The 20,156-nt window shown below is 34.5% G+C and overlaps 2 protein-coding genes across 2 annotated transcripts in view; both read right to left on the bottom strand.

Annotated features, from left to right (window-relative positions):
- LOC140800039 (callose synthase 5-like) overlaps window positions 1–12,491 on the bottom strand; it is a 30,662-nt gene extending 18,171 nt beyond the window's left edge. Inside the window, exons 1-15 of the mRNA XM_073154672.1 lie at window positions 12,335–12,491; window positions 12,150–12,250; window positions 6,944–7,065; window positions 6,762–6,858; window positions 6,483–6,593; window positions 6,189–6,317; window positions 6,015–6,107; window positions 5,252–5,343; window positions 5,031–5,163; window positions 4,763–4,900; window positions 4,606–4,682; window positions 4,432–4,519; window positions 4,223–4,351; window positions 4,030–4,141; window positions 3,110–3,447 (exon numbers count right to left, since the gene is read on the bottom strand). Of these exons, the coding sequence (XP_073010773.1) occupies window positions 3,110–3,447; window positions 4,030–4,141; window positions 4,223–4,351; window positions 4,432–4,519; window positions 4,606–4,682; window positions 4,763–4,900; window positions 5,031–5,163; window positions 5,252–5,343; window positions 6,015–6,107; window positions 6,189–6,317; window positions 6,483–6,593; window positions 6,762–6,858; window positions 6,944–7,065; window positions 12,150–12,250; window positions 12,335–12,458 (1,884 nt within the window). The 5' untranslated portion in view covers window positions 12,459–12,491. The remainder of the gene's footprint in view (window positions 1–3,109; window positions 3,448–4,029; window positions 4,142–4,222; window positions 4,352–4,431; window positions 4,520–4,605; window positions 4,683–4,762; window positions 4,901–5,030; window positions 5,164–5,251; window positions 5,344–6,014; window positions 6,108–6,188; window positions 6,318–6,482; window positions 6,594–6,761; window positions 6,859–6,943; window positions 7,066–12,149; window positions 12,251–12,334) is intronic.
- Window positions 12,492–14,731: 2,240 nt separating this feature from the next.
- On the bottom strand, window positions 14,732–18,783 carry LOC140800068 (protein DA1-related 1-like). Its single transcript, XM_073154709.1, has 9 exons — window positions 18,267–18,783; window positions 17,132–17,252; window positions 16,978–17,061; window positions 16,444–16,563; window positions 16,075–16,287; window positions 15,928–15,987; window positions 15,721–15,839; window positions 15,460–15,518; window positions 14,732–15,263 (listed from the first exon to the last, which is right to left on the bottom strand). The coding sequence occupies exons 2-9, from the start codon at window positions 17,198–17,200 to the stop codon at window positions 14,944–14,946; spliced, it is 1,044 nt and encodes a 347-aa protein (XP_073010810.1). The 5' UTR covers window positions 17,201–17,252; window positions 18,267–18,783; the 3' UTR covers window positions 14,732–14,943.
- Between the last annotated feature and the right edge of the window lie 1,373 nt (window positions 18,784–20,156).

The following is a 20,156-nucleotide window of genomic DNA, read 5'->3' as shown; positions in this document are numbered from 1 at the left end:
GTAGAACCCTTTTTTTTTACTTTTTCTTATTTTCATCAATTACCTTTTGTCATTTGTCATTTTTGAAATGACAACTTATTTGCCATTTTTTAAAATTGGAATGACAATTCATTTGCTAAACCTAGACAACCACAAAGCCGAATTTATCAGAGATAGAAAAAAGGAAAGGAACCATCTCAAGCTCAATATGATTACAGTCAGATGAGGGATGGACTTGAGTCTATAGGTAGCAAGATATCAAGAGAGGTGCGCCCACGGGATGATATGAGTTCATCATCATTACCATCATATCAATCACACCCACCAGAGTAATAATACTCTTATTATACTCCATATCCACAATCTGCATATGCTTATGATGTGCCTGTGCCGATCGTTTCCATGTATATTCAATATCCATATCATATCATCGAAGAATTATAAAATTCTTATTTCTATGAAGACTATGTGAGACGTTATAACGAGTAATATTATCAGTGGATAAGTTTTGAAGAATATCGAAAGTATTTAACGCAACATTCCCGTGTTATTCTTATGTTAGCAAATAAAGTCTTTGATCCTTCTCGTCATTCTACGTTCAACTAGATATTAGTTTTAATTATTAAACTATTATCAATTATGTATTGAATGATCAATTATGTATTGAATATTATTGTGTGTTCAATTATATTATGGAGTATTCAATCATATTATGGAGTATTTAATCATTAATATTAATTTTAATAAATATATTCAATCATATTATGTGTTGAATAATATTTATATTCAACTGTTGTTTTATCTTTAATAAAATAGCTTATTTACAAAAAATAATCTAAAGATAAAACATTGTAATGTAGATTTTAAATTTTAATACATATATTTAGACAAAAAAAATTAAAGATTGACATACCAAAGACTCAAAAACATCTCTAAATATCCTAAAAAATTTATTAAAAATATTATAAATGTGTGCCACTAGCACAAGGGGCGTGCCACTAGCACGGGGGGGTGGGGGGGTCGGGGGGTGCCCCGTGCCGTGCCGATGGTGGCACGGCCATCACTGGTGCCACCATTATTGATACTTATCCAACTACCACCCTAGTTTAGTTTCATGTGAAGCTTTAGCCCAATGACGGTCAATTTATTTTAGATCCGACTAGATATCATCAAATAGTCAACACCCTCGTCTATTTGACTATTACTCGATCTGATATCTCTCATGCAGCTGCTCCTGTTACTCAGTTTATGCAAACTCTTCGATCTGTTCATTATGCTGCTCTCATGCATATTCTGTGATACCTTCATGATACTATCACTCACTCTCTCTTTATACCATCAACTTTCATCTTGATGTTGTGGGCTTACTTCGATAGAGATAATGCTGGTGATACATCTAAGCGAAAATCTACTATTAGCTTTTGAATTTTTCTAAGAAATTCCCTAACTTCCTAGCATAGCAAGAAACATCATGTTATGTTTCTCTCCAGTACTGAGTCTGAGTATCATGGTACGTGTGCTGCGACTAAGGAGATCGTCTGACTCTGTCACCTCTTTAGTGACATGGGTGTTCTTGTGCCCATTCCAACTCCTCTCTACATTGATAATAATAATGCTAAAAATCTTGTATTTTATGAGAGGACAAAACACATTAAAGTCAACATGTACTACACTAGCTAGGAGTATCGAGTTAGCATCATTTCCCTCGCCTCAAACTAAACAGCAGATTGCTGATTTCTTCATGAAATCTTTTTCCTTCCATATTTTGAGCATCTAATTAGTAAACTCTCGGTTTATGATTGACCTTGAGTTTAGGGGGTGTAGGGGTATTAGCTTAGTAAACTCTCGGTTTATGATTGACCTTGAGTTTAGGGGGTGTAGGGGTATTAGAGTTATATTTTTTCATTTATTTATATATATGGTGGCTTTGTATAAGTAGGGCTAAGGCTCTATCTTATTCGTCAAGCAATACATTTTCACCATCCTCTTCTCTTTTGCTCTCTTTTGTTCTCTTTTACCTCAACCCATTTTAAGGCCAAATCTTGTGTTATTTGATATGCAATTATTTGGACTAGAAGTATCTAGGTATCTAGGTTAATGACTGATTGCAAAGTTTAATTTATTCATGGAACTGTAAAGATCTTTCTTAACCTACAAATCATAGCTAAAATGGAATCAGTTTCAACTAACTTTTCTTCAAACCAAGCAAAAAAAGGGATGATATGACTGTCAAAATCTTTCTATTTTTCTCCTTTATACTCACCAATGACTGATAAAGAATAGTGCTTATTCTTTTATATTCTTCAACACTCCCACTCAGTCTTGGGCTCTAGACAATTTAATAGAACCAACAAGTGGATTGAATTGATGGAAGTTTTTATATTTTATATGAGAAATAGGTCTGGATGGATTCGAACTCAGGATCTCCTATCAATAATTTAATACCATATAAATTCACCAATTACTCTAAACGCTACGCCTAAGCTGATAGAGAATGATGATTTTATTCTTTCATATTCTAACACCTTAATTCATCCATTCATCCATAGCATTCTTCCTACTTACTTGATAAGTTTCTCATCTTTGAATCTTCTAGTATAAATTGAGAACTAAAAATCGCTAATTTTTTGGTACCCATAGTAAAATAGGCATTATTATGTCAACAGCTGATTTGTTCAATAATTTATTTACGTTTACCTTTTACAATTTATGTGTACCAAAGTCTCTCATAGAGAAAGTGATTTACATTAAATAAAGCCGCTAAATTAGATAGCAATTTTCGTATATGTGTACAAATTCTCTTACGTGGCATCCACGTGGACTAGAAGTCACATAAATAAGTTTGGAACTCACTTAGGTACACTGTTTGGTGAGTAGACTTAAAATAATTTCAAAAACTCTAAGTATATGTAATTATTAGAACCAAAAAGTAAAATAATTAATGATAGAATGTAAGTTTTAGCTTCTCAGTATCTATTGCCATTCCAAGTGAAATCCAATGTACTTTCATAGCTTAAGAACACACCAAAAAGAAAATTTTCAGTCAAAGAAGAAAGACAAATAAAGATAACCTCAGAAAAAAAAAGAGCAAGGGAGAATAATATGGTGGAATGGTTTGTTCATGCTGTACCTGTGACCACCACAGTAGAAATCTAGTAACGTGCCAATCTGAGTTTTCTATCCATCTGCGAAGCATCGGAAAGATAAATAGTATTCCTGACAGAAAGTTTGGGAGCAAGTACAATGCAACAGCCACAAGATATAAAGATGGTACTCCTTTTACTTGATGAAGCCAGTTTGTCAGATCTTTAACTGGTAAATTGATTTTATTTTTATCTCTAGAAAAGTAGAGTAGAGGAAGAATAACAGCCCATGCGGCACTAACTAGTATCTTAAGAACACTTCGCAGAACTTCAGTAAATCTCAATCTCTGAAAGCCAGAGAAATTCAGAAAAATGTACAAAATGCCTGCCAACGACAGAAAGAATAAGAAGTCAATTAAGGACATAGAGAAGCTTCAAGATCACCAGAATCAAAAAGAGCAATCCTACTTAATTTCCTAAACCCTGAATCTCATAATATGTAGGATCCCGTATAAGGAGCAAGGTATTGTAATGTAGCAGGTGAATGAATATTAAAGCAGTTTGTCGATCACCCAAAGCAGAATAATTGCTGCAAGGATGATAGACTGTACTGTATCTAATAATAATCATAGATTTTAAATTGTGAAAATATAAATAGAAAGTGAAGAGTACTCTTAGAAGATTGATAAATTGTCTGCCTGTCGTAGTGCATGTACCTAGACTAACAAATTAGCTGCAATCTCTTGTTTCCAAAACACAATATCCCATTACTATCCTATTCCATAAGTGCAACTGAAACCTGACAGAGTATGCATAATTACCTTTTTTATTGTGAAAAGTGAAAACTACTAGAATCTAACACATTCTAAATGGGTATTTGGTTAAGCAAATAGGCATATCATCAGGTAAAAGAGGCATAAGCAGATGATATATCGACGTTAACATATCTTTGCAAAAGAGCTCATACCTTGGACGAAGCGAAGAAATGCTGCTGTAATGAAAATGCTTGACAGAGGATAGAGATCGTTCTGAAAGATTTCCTGCAGTGGATCACCACTCCAGGCAACGATCACCATTGCCTGTAACATCCAAGAACGAGATTACATACTACATGTTACACTAGAAATTAAAATGATATAGTTGATGTGTAACCAAAGTACCTGTAGTACCAATATATAAAAAGTCCACATACGATCAAAGCTTCGAAAGATGTGCCAAAATGTTCTGGACTCAACAAAATTTGACTTCCCTGTGCTTCGTTTAGAAATCCTTTGAGATGAATGTCCAGCCTAATGTACAGTCATGTCAGCATGCCATTGTATGTGGAATTTTAGTGAAGATATTAACTAGTACAAGTTTCACACTATACCAGAACTACAGGCCGTGATTCATGAATTGACTGAAAAAACTGACCATCATCACTCATTGGCCATCCCAAAGAGAAACAATCAGCTGACCTGAGATTATCAAATTGAATATATCAGCATTAAAGTAAGAAAAAGCATATTTGAAGTATCTGGAAGAACTGAAACTCTTATCGGACCAGAAGTATTCATTTAGATCATCATAATTACACCATGCTGAATGCGGAGCTTTTCCATTTTTACTTTTACTCGCTTCCTGGAAAACCAGCATCACCAATTATTACTCAAACTAAAGTGTGTTTTATGTGCATTTTCATATTTCTCCTGGGAGCATACCTTCTCAATCACACAATATATTGGTGTAATTACTTTCTTCAAGAAGTCTTCATCATTCCCTCCATATGAAGGCCTGATATTTTCTCCAGTCACAATGCTGACATTTCCAGCAAGCAGACCATTGAGCTCATATGCCATCTAAAAGCACAAAATAATTCTTATGGAAAAGATATATATGCTTACCAACCCTAAATAATTGGGAGAAGTATGTACTTGAAGGGTCATGTCAGCAAGAATCAGAAAGAAAAATGTTGGTAAGATATGTTACATTGTGAAAGATGTAGCACAGACATTCCGGCATAAAACGAAGATTTGCTGCTTCACCCCAGATAAGAAGAAAAAGACCCATATAGAGGATCTTCCTCTGCTGGACCTCATGTGTTTGTGCACCTTGAGGGAATCTGCACATAGTTTACCAAAAATTAAGCTACACAAATAAAGACACTAAAAATAGTGAAGCAAATAAGAGAAGGTGCAACAGCATCCTACCGTAGACTGTGTTTCCGTCCCAAGAATTTGCACCATGTTTTGTAATTCTTGAATAGTTTTCCCATCACAGCATCTACAGCTCGTTCATCTAGCTGTTTCAGAGGAGATGGTTAGCAAAATCAAGTGGAATGCAAAGATTACAGAACTACTGCAAAAACAGTGGAAAGAACAGTTCAAATGCTTCATTGCAACTATGAGGCCAACTACCAAAATACTACAAGATAGATAAATGGGTTAATCAACATGAATATGGTCAAGGATACTACATATACTCTTTGGACCATGGAGAGAAAATTCCTAGGTAAAGGAATGGCTTGTCTTTGGAACAAAATGCTCTTCATGCAATGCAACTGATGTCCAGTGATGTATGGAGTCTCAGTTAATAAGGCTAGAAGGTGGTCATTCCATGTAGCTTATAATTTAATGACGTCTGAGATTCTTTTAACAACACAATAGCTTAAGTATGAAGCAAGAGACATATAAGCAGATCGATATCATCCATAGTCAACCAGGTACTTGTACTACATAGACCATGATTTCACAGTCTTAGCTGTATTATTCCCGTCAGATATTTGTAAACTGATTTAAGACTTATTTTTCTAGTTCCAGTATGAAGGATTAGCAGACTGGCAGGGATTTAGGTTGGGGAGGTTATAAGTTATAACATCACATAATCAGGTAGAAAAGCTTCACCATAGATGTCTAACCCAATAAAAGCATAAGCACAACTGATGATGCAACTTAAAGGAAGAAGTTTACATGCCTTATTAAGAGGTTCAGGCTTCGGTCTGAGTCTTATATGAACATTAGCTAAGAGTAGGATTAAATGCTCCCTTTGATTTCTGACACTGTCCCTCTGGAAACAAAATAAAGAAAAGATAGGATCCATTGAAAGAAATGGCATCAAAAAATGGCATTCAATATACAGTAAAGATACCTGAAACCCAAACATAGCTTTTAACCAATCAAGTAGATCCAAGTCTCCTGTTTTATGGCTTTGTTGCTCAAAAGAAGATGGCCAGTCCAAACTTCTCGTGTTCCTCAGTGCAGCCACAGCTGCTTTTACCTGTCAAAATTGTTCATGAACTAATTAGGAACAAGACATTTCCTGTTGGGGCATCATGCATATTATATTTCTTCACCCGATTCACGAAAAACACAAGCCTAGCATACTGACAAATAGAATTATAAACAAGAAGCACATGACTAAAATGAGAATTATATGACAAACCTCCTCAAGTTGCATGATAGACTGTGAAGCACCAGCAGCATCAAGCGGGAGAATATTGTATGGAACATATATTTCTTTCTTTTCTTGTACATCTTTGGCAGCAGCAATAATCTGCTCAATGGTCAGCCATACATCATACAGCAGAACAACTCAAATAATGTTGAGAATAAGTAGAAGTACCTAACAATGATTAATTATACAAGAATGAGATTAAAAGAAAACAAACAAAGGCTGAAAACTGATTGAACAATATGGTCAGCTATTGAGACAAACACCAACCTCTGGAGCAACTTCTTCGACTTTTTCAGTTTTGTTAACAGCACAGAGCACTTCAAAAAGGACTCCAGCAGCCTGGTAGGCTTTGCCCAGTTGAGCTCTGTTAATAACATAAATTTTTGATCAACTTGTATAAACAAAGAGGCTGCAAGAAACACTGTGAATAAGAAAATGACAGCAGTTGCCTATCAGCTTGGTCTCCTTGGTCCAGCGCACGGACATAATTTTCATAGTACTGCTGATAAAAGCTCTCAATTTCTCGCGCATCATTCTTCTTTACCCTCTTAGCAAGGCTGGGTGTATTTTCCTGCAATATGAATTCAAAGTATGTTCATGAATACTTATAAAGCAAACTGGTAATTTCACATTCTAGTAGACAAAGCAGATAGATATCAGAGCAGCAATGCATAAAATGCCTTTAACACATTATGTTTGGCCTCTATACATTACACAAGGTCTGAACCAAACTCATACATCCAGAAAAATTGGCTCTCATATCATTGATATCATTGATAGAGAGTCGATTCACCCAAAAGCTTAATCCGTTAAGATAGCAGGCCAATAATGTATATCATGTTTTAACACTTTCATCATTTTATACACTAACCTAAAATTACATACAAATCTTGGAATTTCTAGTAAAAAGTAAAACTTGAAAAAATACCTAGACATACGTATGCATCTAAACCCTAGGCAATGATATCACTCATTTGCTTAAATAAAATTGGAAGAAATATTAAAAAACGAAAGCAGAGATGAACACAAAGATTTTAACGTGGAAAACCCAAAACAAAAAAAAAAATTACAGATCCAAACTCGGATCAAAACCAATCACTAGGATAATAGCAGTTACAAGACTGACTCACAAAACAACCCATCGATCCAAACAACTTTGTTCCTCTCAGTCTTGCTCGCTAGAACCCACAATTCACTATTTTTCGTATTGATGTCCAACCTCAGTAGCCCTCGAGATTGTTCTTTCGTCTAGATAGCCCTTAAGACGAAAGATTAAGCTTTGTAGATAAGAAAGACCTTGTTGGTTGAAGAAACGATGTAGCCTCAAGAAGTCTCCTTTAAAATTGTTTCACTAACAACCCTAGAGTTAGGGCATCACTATACTTATATAAGATCTCCAAGATAGAGCCAAATCCAAGTCTTATCCAAACTCACGAAAGTCTGAAAATTGCAAACTTCGTAGGTGCATTCAAACATGGCCCGGGAGCGTTCAAACGGCCTGACTTGATCTCAGGTGCATTCGAACGGGCCCAAGTACATTCAAACGCGGCAACTTGATTTTCACAGGTTGCGTTCGAACAGCCTAGGCTACGTTCGAACGCGCGTAGAAACAGCACTTACTGTCTGTGCGAACGCGTGCGCTCGCGTTCGAACGCGCTTGTGAACGCGATGTTTCTATTTGTGCGAACGCATGTACCCGCATTCGAACGCGCTTGTGAATGCGGCTCTCTGTCTGTGTTAACGCCCCGTGAATGCGGTGTGAACGCGATATGAACACGATGTGAACGCATAAACTCTTCTCCAATAATCTTGTAATTATTCAAAACAGATACTTTCTAGATTTGTATAAAAGCTCATATACATGTATAAATACACTTAGAATATTTTGTACACAATTGCCAACAATAAAAACCTAACAAAACTCATTAGCTACGTATTCACAAAACATTGTCCCTGTGGTCAAAAGATTGGAGGAGATCACAAGGTTGCTATCCATGGGCTAATCTAGAGCGGGATTTGTTCTGATCTGGATTCAATTTTTGAGCTAAAACTTGTACTTACCACCATAATCTTTCATTTTTGTGGATATACTAACAAGTTTTTGACCAAAGTATTTGCTATAGTATAAAATATTTCTTAAAATACGTAACCGTTCAAACTATTGAAATTAATAGTGATTTTCAGTGGATTAGTTAATTTTCTAATATACTATAAAACTGTTAGAAAAATTGTTGTCTTAGATATTTCACCGTTGTTTCTATATAAACCGCTTCTAAATAAAGCAATTTATAAACTATTATATAACAAATTTAAAATTAAAATTTAGAAGAGTTATGAACTTTATTTTGTGATTCCGAGCGCAGTTGATTGAAAAAAATCATTATGTCATTCCATCTCATAGATTTTTACCATATCTTCACAACTACATATTTTAAGACCAAAATAGATAACCCAATACAAAATTACGATGAAAAACTGATTAATTTACTAAAAATCGCTGTCTGAAACAGTAATTTCACTGTTGTACTAGTTTGAGAAATAGCTTAAACAGAGTTCTACTCTGAAAAAAAGTTTTACTGTAGCAGCGCTTTGGTCAAAAATTCATATACTAACTCTCTTTCAAGTAAAGAATCGTCATAGCAATCAAGGTCGCGTTTTAGTTCCCCTGTTCTTAGGCCCTAAAACATATCAAGGGCTTCGATGTGAAAATAGCACGGGATTTTAACAAACTGACCTTTAATTACTAGATTCTAGTAGAGCAAGAGAAGAGATGTTCGAATCGCAACCCTAAAAAAGAGGCCGTCGTCTTGTTGCCATTATCAAAAGAGTATGATAAAGACACCCCCACTTTCTTTTAAGAAGATGGTTATTATCGAAAAGACCAAAATACCCTAATTACCTCAACGACCCATGTTGACCCGTAGACCGTAGTCTTTTTGTGAGGAAATTGACCCGTAGGCTGCACTTGTCGGGAATTAGGAAGCAGATATAGAGGACCGGATTTAAAGAGAAAATAAATTATATAAGAGGAAAAGAGTATTTTGTTCCAAAAATATTAAAAAATAAGGGAATTCATGCATTCAATTAGTTTTAGACATTATTTGGTATAGTATAAGTATAGGGATTGATTTAAATTTTTTTTAAATATAAAGAATAAAATAATTTTAGACATAAATATAAAATAGTCAACTATATTTTATTTTATTTTTGATTGAGGCACAATAATGCATGTCCCGTCAAAAGTTTGTCAAAGATAATTCCTTGGCTTAAAGACTTCTCAGACATGTAGTTATTTTGACTTTCCTATTTAGAACAGTATTGTTTATGATTTCTACTTTTGATTTAAAAATCTAGAGACATAGTAATTTTAATTTTATGTTTAAGTCAATAGTGCTTCTTATGACTTCTATTTTGGTTCAATTATAACTCCTTGGCTTGAAGACTTCTGTGATCTATAATTATTTTGACTTTTTATCCTTAGGACAAAAGTATTATTTATAATTTGTACTTTTGATTTGGAAATATGGGTACATAATTTTGATTTATATATTTAAGTTATTAATATTTCTTGTGACTTCTATTTTTTGTTTCAATTATATTTTTATGTTTAATAGACAAAATATCATATTAACGATTACTTATAGAAATAGTAATAATAATTTGTGCATAGATTGAGAGACATCATTTTTTCTTTATAATCAAAAACGTATTATTTAGTATCATAAAAAGCATAAAACAAATCATTTGTTTTAGTTTTAAGATATTTTCTCCTTTTTTTATATATATTTTCTCATTAATATCTTGATCCCTACTTTCAATTTTGTCGTTTTCAAACCAAACATTAAAGAGCGAGGAAATTTTACTTTCATTTTTTCACTTCCCTCGACCAAACAAATAAAAATGAGTCTCCTAATTCCAATATCACAGTTTTTCTTTTCACTAAACAAGAGAAAGTAATACTTTTTATTAGAAAATAAATTCTATAAGAATTTCTACTTCTCAATACTACTCACTTTCCCCACTCCTTGATAACCAAACATGCCCTTGGGGGAGTGATTGCCACTCCTCGTTCCTTGGATTTTATTTTTTTATTCAATATTGTTAGATTAAATATTTAGTAGTCCTATTAAATTATTTATTTATTTTATTTGCAATAGTGTTCAGATCAATTAAATCGGCCATACCAGGGCCTACCTTTAAATTTATTCATGGAAATCTAAATTATCCCGATTTTGATTATTTTTTTACACAACATTATTATAGTCTACAAAACTCTCACCAAAACGAGGAATGAGCTATTTCTAAAACTCTAATGAGAATTCAGAGAGCATTAACACATAGTGAAAACTAAATATGCTGATTGTAGTGTATTCTTATGTGTGTGATTGTAGAAGATTGATAAAGGACATGATTCAAGACTTAGTCCACTATAGATTCTCAATTTAATATAATCATAATCAATAGTAGGTTCAAACCTTAAAAGGTAGCTATTTCGATACACCATAAAAGTATAAATGATTATTAAAAGGTTTTATTAAATTTCATGCTCAGTTATTTTTCACTATGTCCCGATATTTTGTTGCCTATATAAATACCCTATGATGATCTAAGAGCTCGTTTGGTTTGAGTTCTGAGAGGGTCACTAAAACAATTCAAGAACCTTAACCTAATTTAGTAACTAAATATTTTTTTATACCTAACCAAGTTCATTCTCAAAAAAATCAAGACTAAAAAAATAAGACAAACTTATCAAATTCTAGATTTGGCCTCAAACCAAACAATTCTTGAGAGATATAATTTGAGACTATCTCTTATCTTTATAGTATTCTATTCCATCTATTGAGATTTTTCTCCTCGAGCCATGTCGCCGTCGAATCAAATATGAATTGGATTTGGATTCAATTTTGGAGGTACTACGTTGAGAATCCTTTTTTTTTTTTTTTTGAGAAATAGGTGAGAATCCCAACATAAAAGAATACTATTTTCCTTAATTATTATTTTACTAGTTAATCATTAGTTATATTTTATTTGTATTGTTCATAGCAATTAATCGGAAACTAACTTATTCCAATTCGGATTAACTGTTTTGCCCAACATTGTTACAGTCCAAGATATCAAGAAACGCCTTAGCTTTGAGCAATTCACTTCCATAATTTCCTGAGCTAAGATAATATCATTATAGATGTGCCTATTGACAATAAACTTTGTATGCTTAGGTTCGACAGAGAGGTCAAGATAGACTTAATCCTATTAATAAGATTTTTGGCTAGAATTTTGTTTTTAACATAACATAGAAAAATAAGCATTTAGTCTACCTTCTTGGCTGAACTTCTTTTTAGGGATAAGGATAACTAAAGTTTCTCCCCAGTGCAGTGCATATTTAGCTAGATCCTCACCAATAATATTCCAATAGTGCTTATAAATATCAACCTATGGCCATCTAGACAAAGAGCTTTTCTCGTTCTTGTAGACCACAGAGCCTTTCGAACCTCTCTAGGTTAATATCTTTTAAAAAGGATCATCGTCACATATGGATGTAAGACAATGAATTGAGAGCTAAAAACAAACGAGAGAGAGAGAGAGAGAGAGAGAGGGAAAAAGGAAAGGAATTCGCCGGGCAGAGAAGAGATTGAGAAAAGGTAGAAGAAATCTCACCCGCTCGAGGCGTTGTAGGAGGCCGGTCTTAAACTGCCGAACTCCACGTCCGGTCGAGCTCGGATCCAGCCGATGCGCCTTCTCGAACGCGTAGAATCGACCTTTAACAAATTTCAACACAAAAATTTGAAAATAAATAAACAAAAAAGGATCCAAGAGGGATGGAGGAGGAGTGGAGGACTCACAGAGATAGGCGACGCGGGGCCTCTCGCGGTCGATCTCGGCGGCGACGCGAAGGATCGGCGCGATGCTGCTAAGCGACGACGGCACCACCTCGTTGTCGAACACCTCCATCGAGAACGTCGCCATCGCCGCGCTCCTCGACGGCCTCCTCGTCAAGACTTGCGGCTCCGTCCCCGCCATAATCGCAGGCCTCCTCCTCCCTCCTAGATCTCGTCCCCTTGATCAGTTACTGTCCCACAGATCAACTTCAAGATTTAATAGATCGAAACCCTATTAGCTAGGATTCCAGAATCTCGATCGATCAAGAGATTCCTGAATTAGACGGATCAAAGAACACGTAACGGAAGAGAAGATTTGAGAGGATTTGGGTTTCGAACCTTCCTGCCGGGGGTGAACTCGGAGCGGCGAGAGAAGCTGAGGAGGCGCGGGAATGGAGAGGAGAGCGAGAGGAAGAAAGAGACATCGAAAAGAATGGATAAATTAGCGGAGGGAGGGAGAGGAGTGGTATGGTAGTCGGACGAATCGAGCGGTTGAGATCGATCTCGCGTAGGCACGTGGAAGAGATCGGATGGGAATGGAGTTGGAGGTTGTGGGGCCCGCCTGATCCACGTGGACAGAACGATGGGCCAGGAAGCCGTTAGCCGTTATGCGTGGAGGACCGATGGAATAAATATTAGCAAATAATCTGTTTATTTTGTTGGGATATATATATATATATATATATATATATATATATATATATATATATATTGCTACGTGCATGGAAGAGTAGGTTTTGCATGCATGCATGCATCTCTTTCTCTTGACAACTATAGTGACCTATTTTTTTTTTAAACAAAAATTGATGACGATGACTTCTTATTATTATTCATTGAATTTTCTCCTATTATCTAACAATTAATCATCATCAATCATAATCAACTTATAAGATGATGACACACTTTCACGTAGTTTTGGTAAATAGTTTGAAAATATTATTAACTAACTTTTACTATATTTTTTTCTCATTTATTTACTTTCTTTTTTACTCTGTCACGTAAGAGATCTTAGTTATCAAGAACATTATAGAAGTGGCTAAAATTGATAGAGATTTAAGAGATATAGGGTTATAAAAGATGTTATTAAGAACTTGCAATACTGTTGTTTATATATGAAAGATGGATTACAAACTTTATGTTAAAGTCTGGAGGAAAGTTTTAGATCATGTGCTCTGAGATCTACAAAACTTCATCTTGAGGTGGCAAAAGGTGTGAGTAACTCTTTTGTTATTTTTTTAAAAACACATTTATTAGGATAAATTTTATGCAGACCCAAAACATAATTAATGGCAAGAGAAGTGTTAAACTTGTGCTCAAATATTTAACATAAATTTTATTATCCAACTCTTTATTTAATACTTATGAATTTATAGCAACATCTTTTTAGAGTTCTACGTAAATACAGTAGTACTTACATCTATATCGTATCCACAAATATCAGAAATATTAAATGGTCGCAAAGTTACAAGAAAACATATTATATTTACTTCTTATTTCAAACATTATAGATATATAGATATAAGTTTCTTTAATAATTTCTCTACCTAATTAAATTCACATCGAAAACTCAGATATAAAATGTTAGATTGGATGGAGAACATCTAACGCACTTTCGACCTATATATTGATCGCATTCAATTGAAATTTGAAGGTGATTAGTAACATAAGTACTGGTTGCTAATAAGATTATGCTCAGATGACTAAAATGACTAGTTGTATAAATATTTCTATGTTCAAATTTCACCGTCACCAGTAAATTATGATATATGTATCAGAGATGAAGAAATAAATGAGAAGAGAGAAAGCAAAAGGCTGCTTGTGTTCTCTTGCACTTTGGTGAAACATTTTTCAAGGCAAATTCTATATTTATTCTTCTTTTTTATCTCCTCTTCGATCAAAGTAGGAAATATTGATTTGAGATACTTGAACAGTTTACCTGCCATGAGAGAAAATTTTGGATTTAGGAAGGTTCCTAAGAGAATTCTAATTAATTTGAGATACTCTCTGGGTGAAAATGATATCAGTATCTATATTTTTATTCCGGGATATGAATACAAATTATGAATAGGATAATGAGCTTAATTATTATATCCAGAAAGCACACATATGGATACAATTCAAATATCGGATATATCTTTATTTGTCCCAATACCATCTTAAATAGGTGTGATAACTCTATCACACCTAACATGAAAAGCATGCATATGTTTCCTACACAAATGCATATTTCTAGCGAGAAAGAATATAATATTTAGATTATTTGTGGATAAGAGATTTATTAGCAAATAAGATAGACTTATACACCAACCAAGAATAAAAATGTGCAATACTAACTACCCATTATACTATTAAAAGAAGAAGAAGATTGTATCATGTTATTAGATAGTTCCACAGAGGTGGATTGGATGTCCAACTTATTGAGCAGTAGCAGCTATCCAGTGTTGCGTGGTAATATACAAGGAGTAATTAATTAATTAATCATGGACGAGCAAGTTACAGGAATGGGTAGCAACTAATGTGGTTATATCGCCCATAATTAGCCGTTTATTTCTCTATGAAGACATGCAAAACAATTAAACTGGAAAGTTCCCAGTCATCTTGATGTGGATGAGGGTATTTCTGAGGCCATACTTGAGAACAGCCTGGTTGCCAGCTCTAAAACCATCTCCATATGTAGAAGAAGGGTGTGCCTCAATCTGGTACTTGAAAAATTCTCCGAGTTTAGTCTCCAACTGGGATTTGGCACCCTTTTTAGATGATGTGGATGCTGACGAGGACGATGATGTGGATGCAATGTTACTGGCAGACCCTGACACGATCTCGCTGTCCAGCCACATGTGAGCAAGAACCTGGCATATGCCTTCTTCAACTTTGTCACTAAGATTGCGATACCCTGCAATGCAATCAACATGGCATAAGATGTTTATACCCTGCAATGCAATCAACTCTCCATATATGCTTCATATGTTGTAACATGTTAACAAATTGGGTTGGCCTATTAGATTGTGACAGCTAGTTCTGATTGACACAAGGTCAACTAGCTTTTAAATTGTCCAACAGAATCAACTGTATTTAAGTTGGGAAAGTACCATTAAGTCGCAGCCAAGCATGCATCAACTCGTGAGCTAGAATCGAACCTGTTGATAATCTGCAGACAGAATAATACAAATGGTGAAAAGTAGATCAGGCCTGCATAAGTAACCAAGACAGAAGGAGATGTCAAGGATCATTAAATCAGTATAAAAGAACTAACAATATTCTGGACTACTCTTGGCAAAGACAATATAATTCTGGAGTAATCTTGAACATAATGTTGTCCAAGGTACATTGTTTTTACGAATCAAATTTACCTGGGGAGACCATACAAAACGAGAATTGCAGTTACTTCGCATTGCCGGGTGAGCCTCTGTGGCTCTGTTTTTATTCCCATGATTCTGTTTCCAGCCCCAAGCCTTGGCCTCCTCGATATCTGATAACAGTGTACCATTAAATGAGAACATTGCCAGGCCAAGCAAGACGTTCAAGAAACATGGTAGTCAGAAGCAAAGAAATCTCACCGTGCGGACAATCTGCTCCTCAGCTAGGCAAAGACCTCTTGTTTCAGGTAAGTGATGATGCTGCTTCCCAGGGAGAACAGAGCAAATAAAACAGGAAAGGTTAAAGTATAACTGATGATGAATGTTCACAGGTTTCATGGAACTTACACTCTTTTCCCCATCCAAGGCCTCATTGAGAGCTTGTCTCTCAACTAGAAGCATAGGAACTTGCTGTTGAATTTTCATATTTAGACCTTCAAAAAACTCTTGAATATCAAGGTAAAGAGGTTGGCATTCGCTAGTATCCATTACAGCAGAACCCAGACACTCGAGGCAGAGGTTACGTCCATCATCTAAAGTCACATATTCTGCATCCCTTCGCTAGAATTTCATAGGGAAAAGAAAGAAAATCCATTACTTTATGCATCAAACGAGATGAAACTTAGGCACATTCATAAGGTAATGGCTAATAATAATTATGCATTACTACAACTAAAATATATGGTGCAATAAACTTTTAAGAGCTAGAATTGTCACCTCCATTCTTTCACAACTGCAGCACTTTCGAGTACCATCCATCTCATGTGAAGGACAATATTGTATTCGCCAGAAAGGATGTGCCCAGCATTCAATTAGCCCTTCCGTGTTCATTGGGATCTGAAGAAGATGGCATAGTAAGAGACTGACATTAGTCTGAGATTTATGGGACTAATCTCAATTCAGAAACATCTTCCCCATCCTAATCTACCTTAGCATCGACTTCGTGCTGCTTGAGTAAGCAACCATGATAACAATAACTATAGGTAAAGTTGAACAAGAGGAAGCAAATTGTTATCTAAGAAGACTGATCAGTCTAAAATATGTGTCCAGTTGCCTGGATCTAAGCAGCTCACCAAAAAGAAGAACAATGGTTGAGTTCAGCAAATGAGCAAGCAAAACACACAGGATCTGATGTATATTCTAAGGGAGAAAGGTCATATTTCATTATATGTCAAATTAATAATTGCTAAAGGTAAATGCAAACACAAACTGCTTCAGGAAAAGAATCAGTCAAAATATTGAAATACTTACAAATTGCTCGCAAACATCACATTTTGGGTGATAAAGCTCCTTGTAACAAGATGTATGATAAGGACGATCGTTGTGCACGCGGAACTGGAACATAAGCTAGTGAGTTTTGGATCTAACTTAGAAAACTCTTTATGTTAAACAACAAGCAAATTACCCCCTCGTCGACTATTGGCTGATGACAAGTATCACAGCGAAAACAGTTTGGGTGCCAAAGAGCTCCCATACAACTAAGAAAGCGCCCCTGACCGATCTTATTATTGCATCCAGCACATATCCTATGACAATGTAATGCAAACAAACTTTTTCAAAAGGAAAGGGAAATAAAGTACAATGAATCAAGAAAAGATATTCTTGTTGTCCTATGGGAATTAGTAGATAAATCCATTCTGGTATGAATGAAAGACTGAAAGTTGGATGCAGAATTACTGGTCAATGGAATGTGCACATCAATATACAACACTATTTTGTAGCAATGACCCGGTGCAGGAATTTATTTCCTTAGTGTTGTGATACATACACTGATACACACACATATAAGTACATAACATGTCCCAGTGGATCATAGATTTATTTTCAAGACTTAAACATGTCAATGCATTTGAATTATGTTGTATTCGTATACATGCTTCATACCACTTTATGTGTGCTCAAATCTTGCCAAACTACAAAAGAGAATAAAAGAATAGTGATAACTCAGGCACAAAATAATTTAGCGGAAACCTTCAATCCAGGAAAGAACCATGCAGCAACAAAGATATCCTCTAAGAGACAAAGTATGACTCTAACCCACTTAGATGAATCAGATCTTCACCAAGGATCACCCACTTGTATAACCTAATACGAGAATCTCTACACGATATCCCCCACAGTGTGGGACCACAGATTTGCAACCCAACATGGTTATTTTTCTCTTACTCATACAATCATAGAGGTATTATAGTTCCTTATGTCAAACTTACGAGCTTCCTGTACCAAAACTTATAAATAATTTTCTTCTAGGACTTTCTATATGCTTTATCCAATATTTACATGTCATAGTTTATCAAGACGTTCGAGAAGCTACAGTGAAAATTTTCAAGTTTCAAGTTTCAATTTTTTTTTTATTATTTTTTTTTGCAACTTCGTCTATGTACTACCTTGTAAAAATATCTAATTAGGTGTTGTAAATACATGCATACAAGATTATTACAATGCAGTGGCAGCAATTTTTTCTTAAATAAAAAACATCTCTAATCAACAAGATCCGTCAAAAGAGTGCTAAATGAATAACAGAACCGAATAAAAACTACCTAGATCCAAAAGGATCGGAAGAAGCTGATGCTTGATCAGTATCGCCATTTCCATGTGGCGGAGGTTCAAAGTCCAAACTTTCTTGTAAAGCCCTTGCAAGTTGTTCATCCTCGTCGAGGTACGATTCCTCTGCTAAGATAAAGAAACCCACGAAATGGCATAGTGGAAAGAATCACCTACCCATGGTAATATCTCGAAAAAGAAGAAGAAACAACTAAGCAACATAATAATTTGAGTAAATAAATAAATTAATCCGAGAAGAAGACTTGAGCTAGTCAACTAAATGCCCTACGATATCTACTCCAAATTGTGGACGGGGATTCCAATCCCCGACTGCTCGGACCCTCTATTTAAGTAGAAAAGGGAGATCCGGATTCCCATCAAGTCCACTTCTCCCTCGTTTAGAAAAGGAGACGGTTTCCGGCGGTAGAGGATCCGGAAATGGCGTGCTTCGACGACGACGCGGCGCTTCACCGGCGACGGTGAACTTCTAGAAGGAAGTTGGAGAAGAGAATAGCAGAGAGTGCAATGAAAGAATGTTTTTTTATCTTTTCTTTTCATGTATACCCTTCAAAATTAATCATTTTAAAAATTAAATAAGTTAGATATAAAAAATAAAATGTTCAAAATTAATCATTTTAAAAATTAAATAAGTTACATATAAAAGATAAAAATATTTATTCTAATTTTCAGATATTTCTCTTAGTTAAGAATTTTTTTATTAAGTTATGGAGACTTAATTTTATAGCAAATACTTTTATATCCTTCTAAAAATTAGAATCATAATCTAATGCCTATAATAATACATTATTATCACTTAATTTTAGGACATAATACTTAATTATGGAAGATAAAATTTATGTATTACCATCTTAAACTAATGGGATATACATATAAGTAATTAAGAATAATAAAAAAATTCTTTATTTGCATAGATATGATTTTAAATTTTTATATCTATACATATAAAATTTTAACAAATAATAAAATATATATATATATATGCAAATATCAACTTTAAAAGGATGTATATATAAATAAAATACTTTTAGAAGAGCGTAAAAACTAATAAATAATAGCCAAAGAAATAGTCGAAATAATTATAAACATCCTCAATCATAAAAAGCTCATTCTTGATCACAAATTTTATTCATGTCAATGTTAAACTTAAGTAAAAAATTTATCTAAAATAATAGATATTATACAAACCATCTTGTGACTTTCTTTCTCCTTCCACTTCTTCGGATAAAGAAAGTGCAATAGCACGATCAAGATCTTCATCTCCAAATTCTCGAGCGAAATCCTGTGTATACGATAATCTAAGTTTTTTAATTCTACCTAAAAGTCGAGCTGGGATAAATCAAAATAGATATTAATTCTAAAAAAATATATGCTTTTAATATTATATACTAAATTAAATATAATTAAATTAAAAAAATCTCAGACTTACTCTTGAGTTGGATGGTAAGCCATCATCTTCGTCTTCATGTCTTTCATGGGATTGCTTGACTTTATGGCTAGAACCTCCCAAAATTTTACGCAGCCAACCCATGAGAAATATAATAAGCTAATAAATGAATAGTTGAAATGAATATTAGCAAACGCCACCTTTCTGAATTCAAAAAAAAAAAAATATTATTATTTTGTGAGTTAAAACTGGACTTAATTCAAATAAACAACATTTAAAGGCACGAAAATGACCAAGGAGATCACTTCTTCTTAGAACGCTCACCAAATTCACCAATAGAAAAGAGGAATAATTTTGGGGTTTTGGGTTTATATGTAATTTGATATTTATTTGATTACTTTCTTGCAAAGATCCAATCTCAAAAAGAAACGAGATAGGTAAAAATGGAAGGAAGATGGTGTAGAGTGCAGCAGTAGATTAT

The sequence above is a fragment of the Typha latifolia genome, chromosome 13 (genome assembly GCF_019914945.1).
Source record: "Typha latifolia isolate L0001 chromosome 13, TyphaL0001v2, whole genome shotgun sequence".
Taxonomy (NCBI): domain Eukaryota; kingdom Viridiplantae; phylum Streptophyta; class Magnoliopsida; order Poales; family Typhaceae; genus Typha; species Typha latifolia.
The sequence above is the reverse complement of the archived record's forward strand: the minus strand, read 5'-3'. Positions and strand labels throughout refer to the sequence as shown.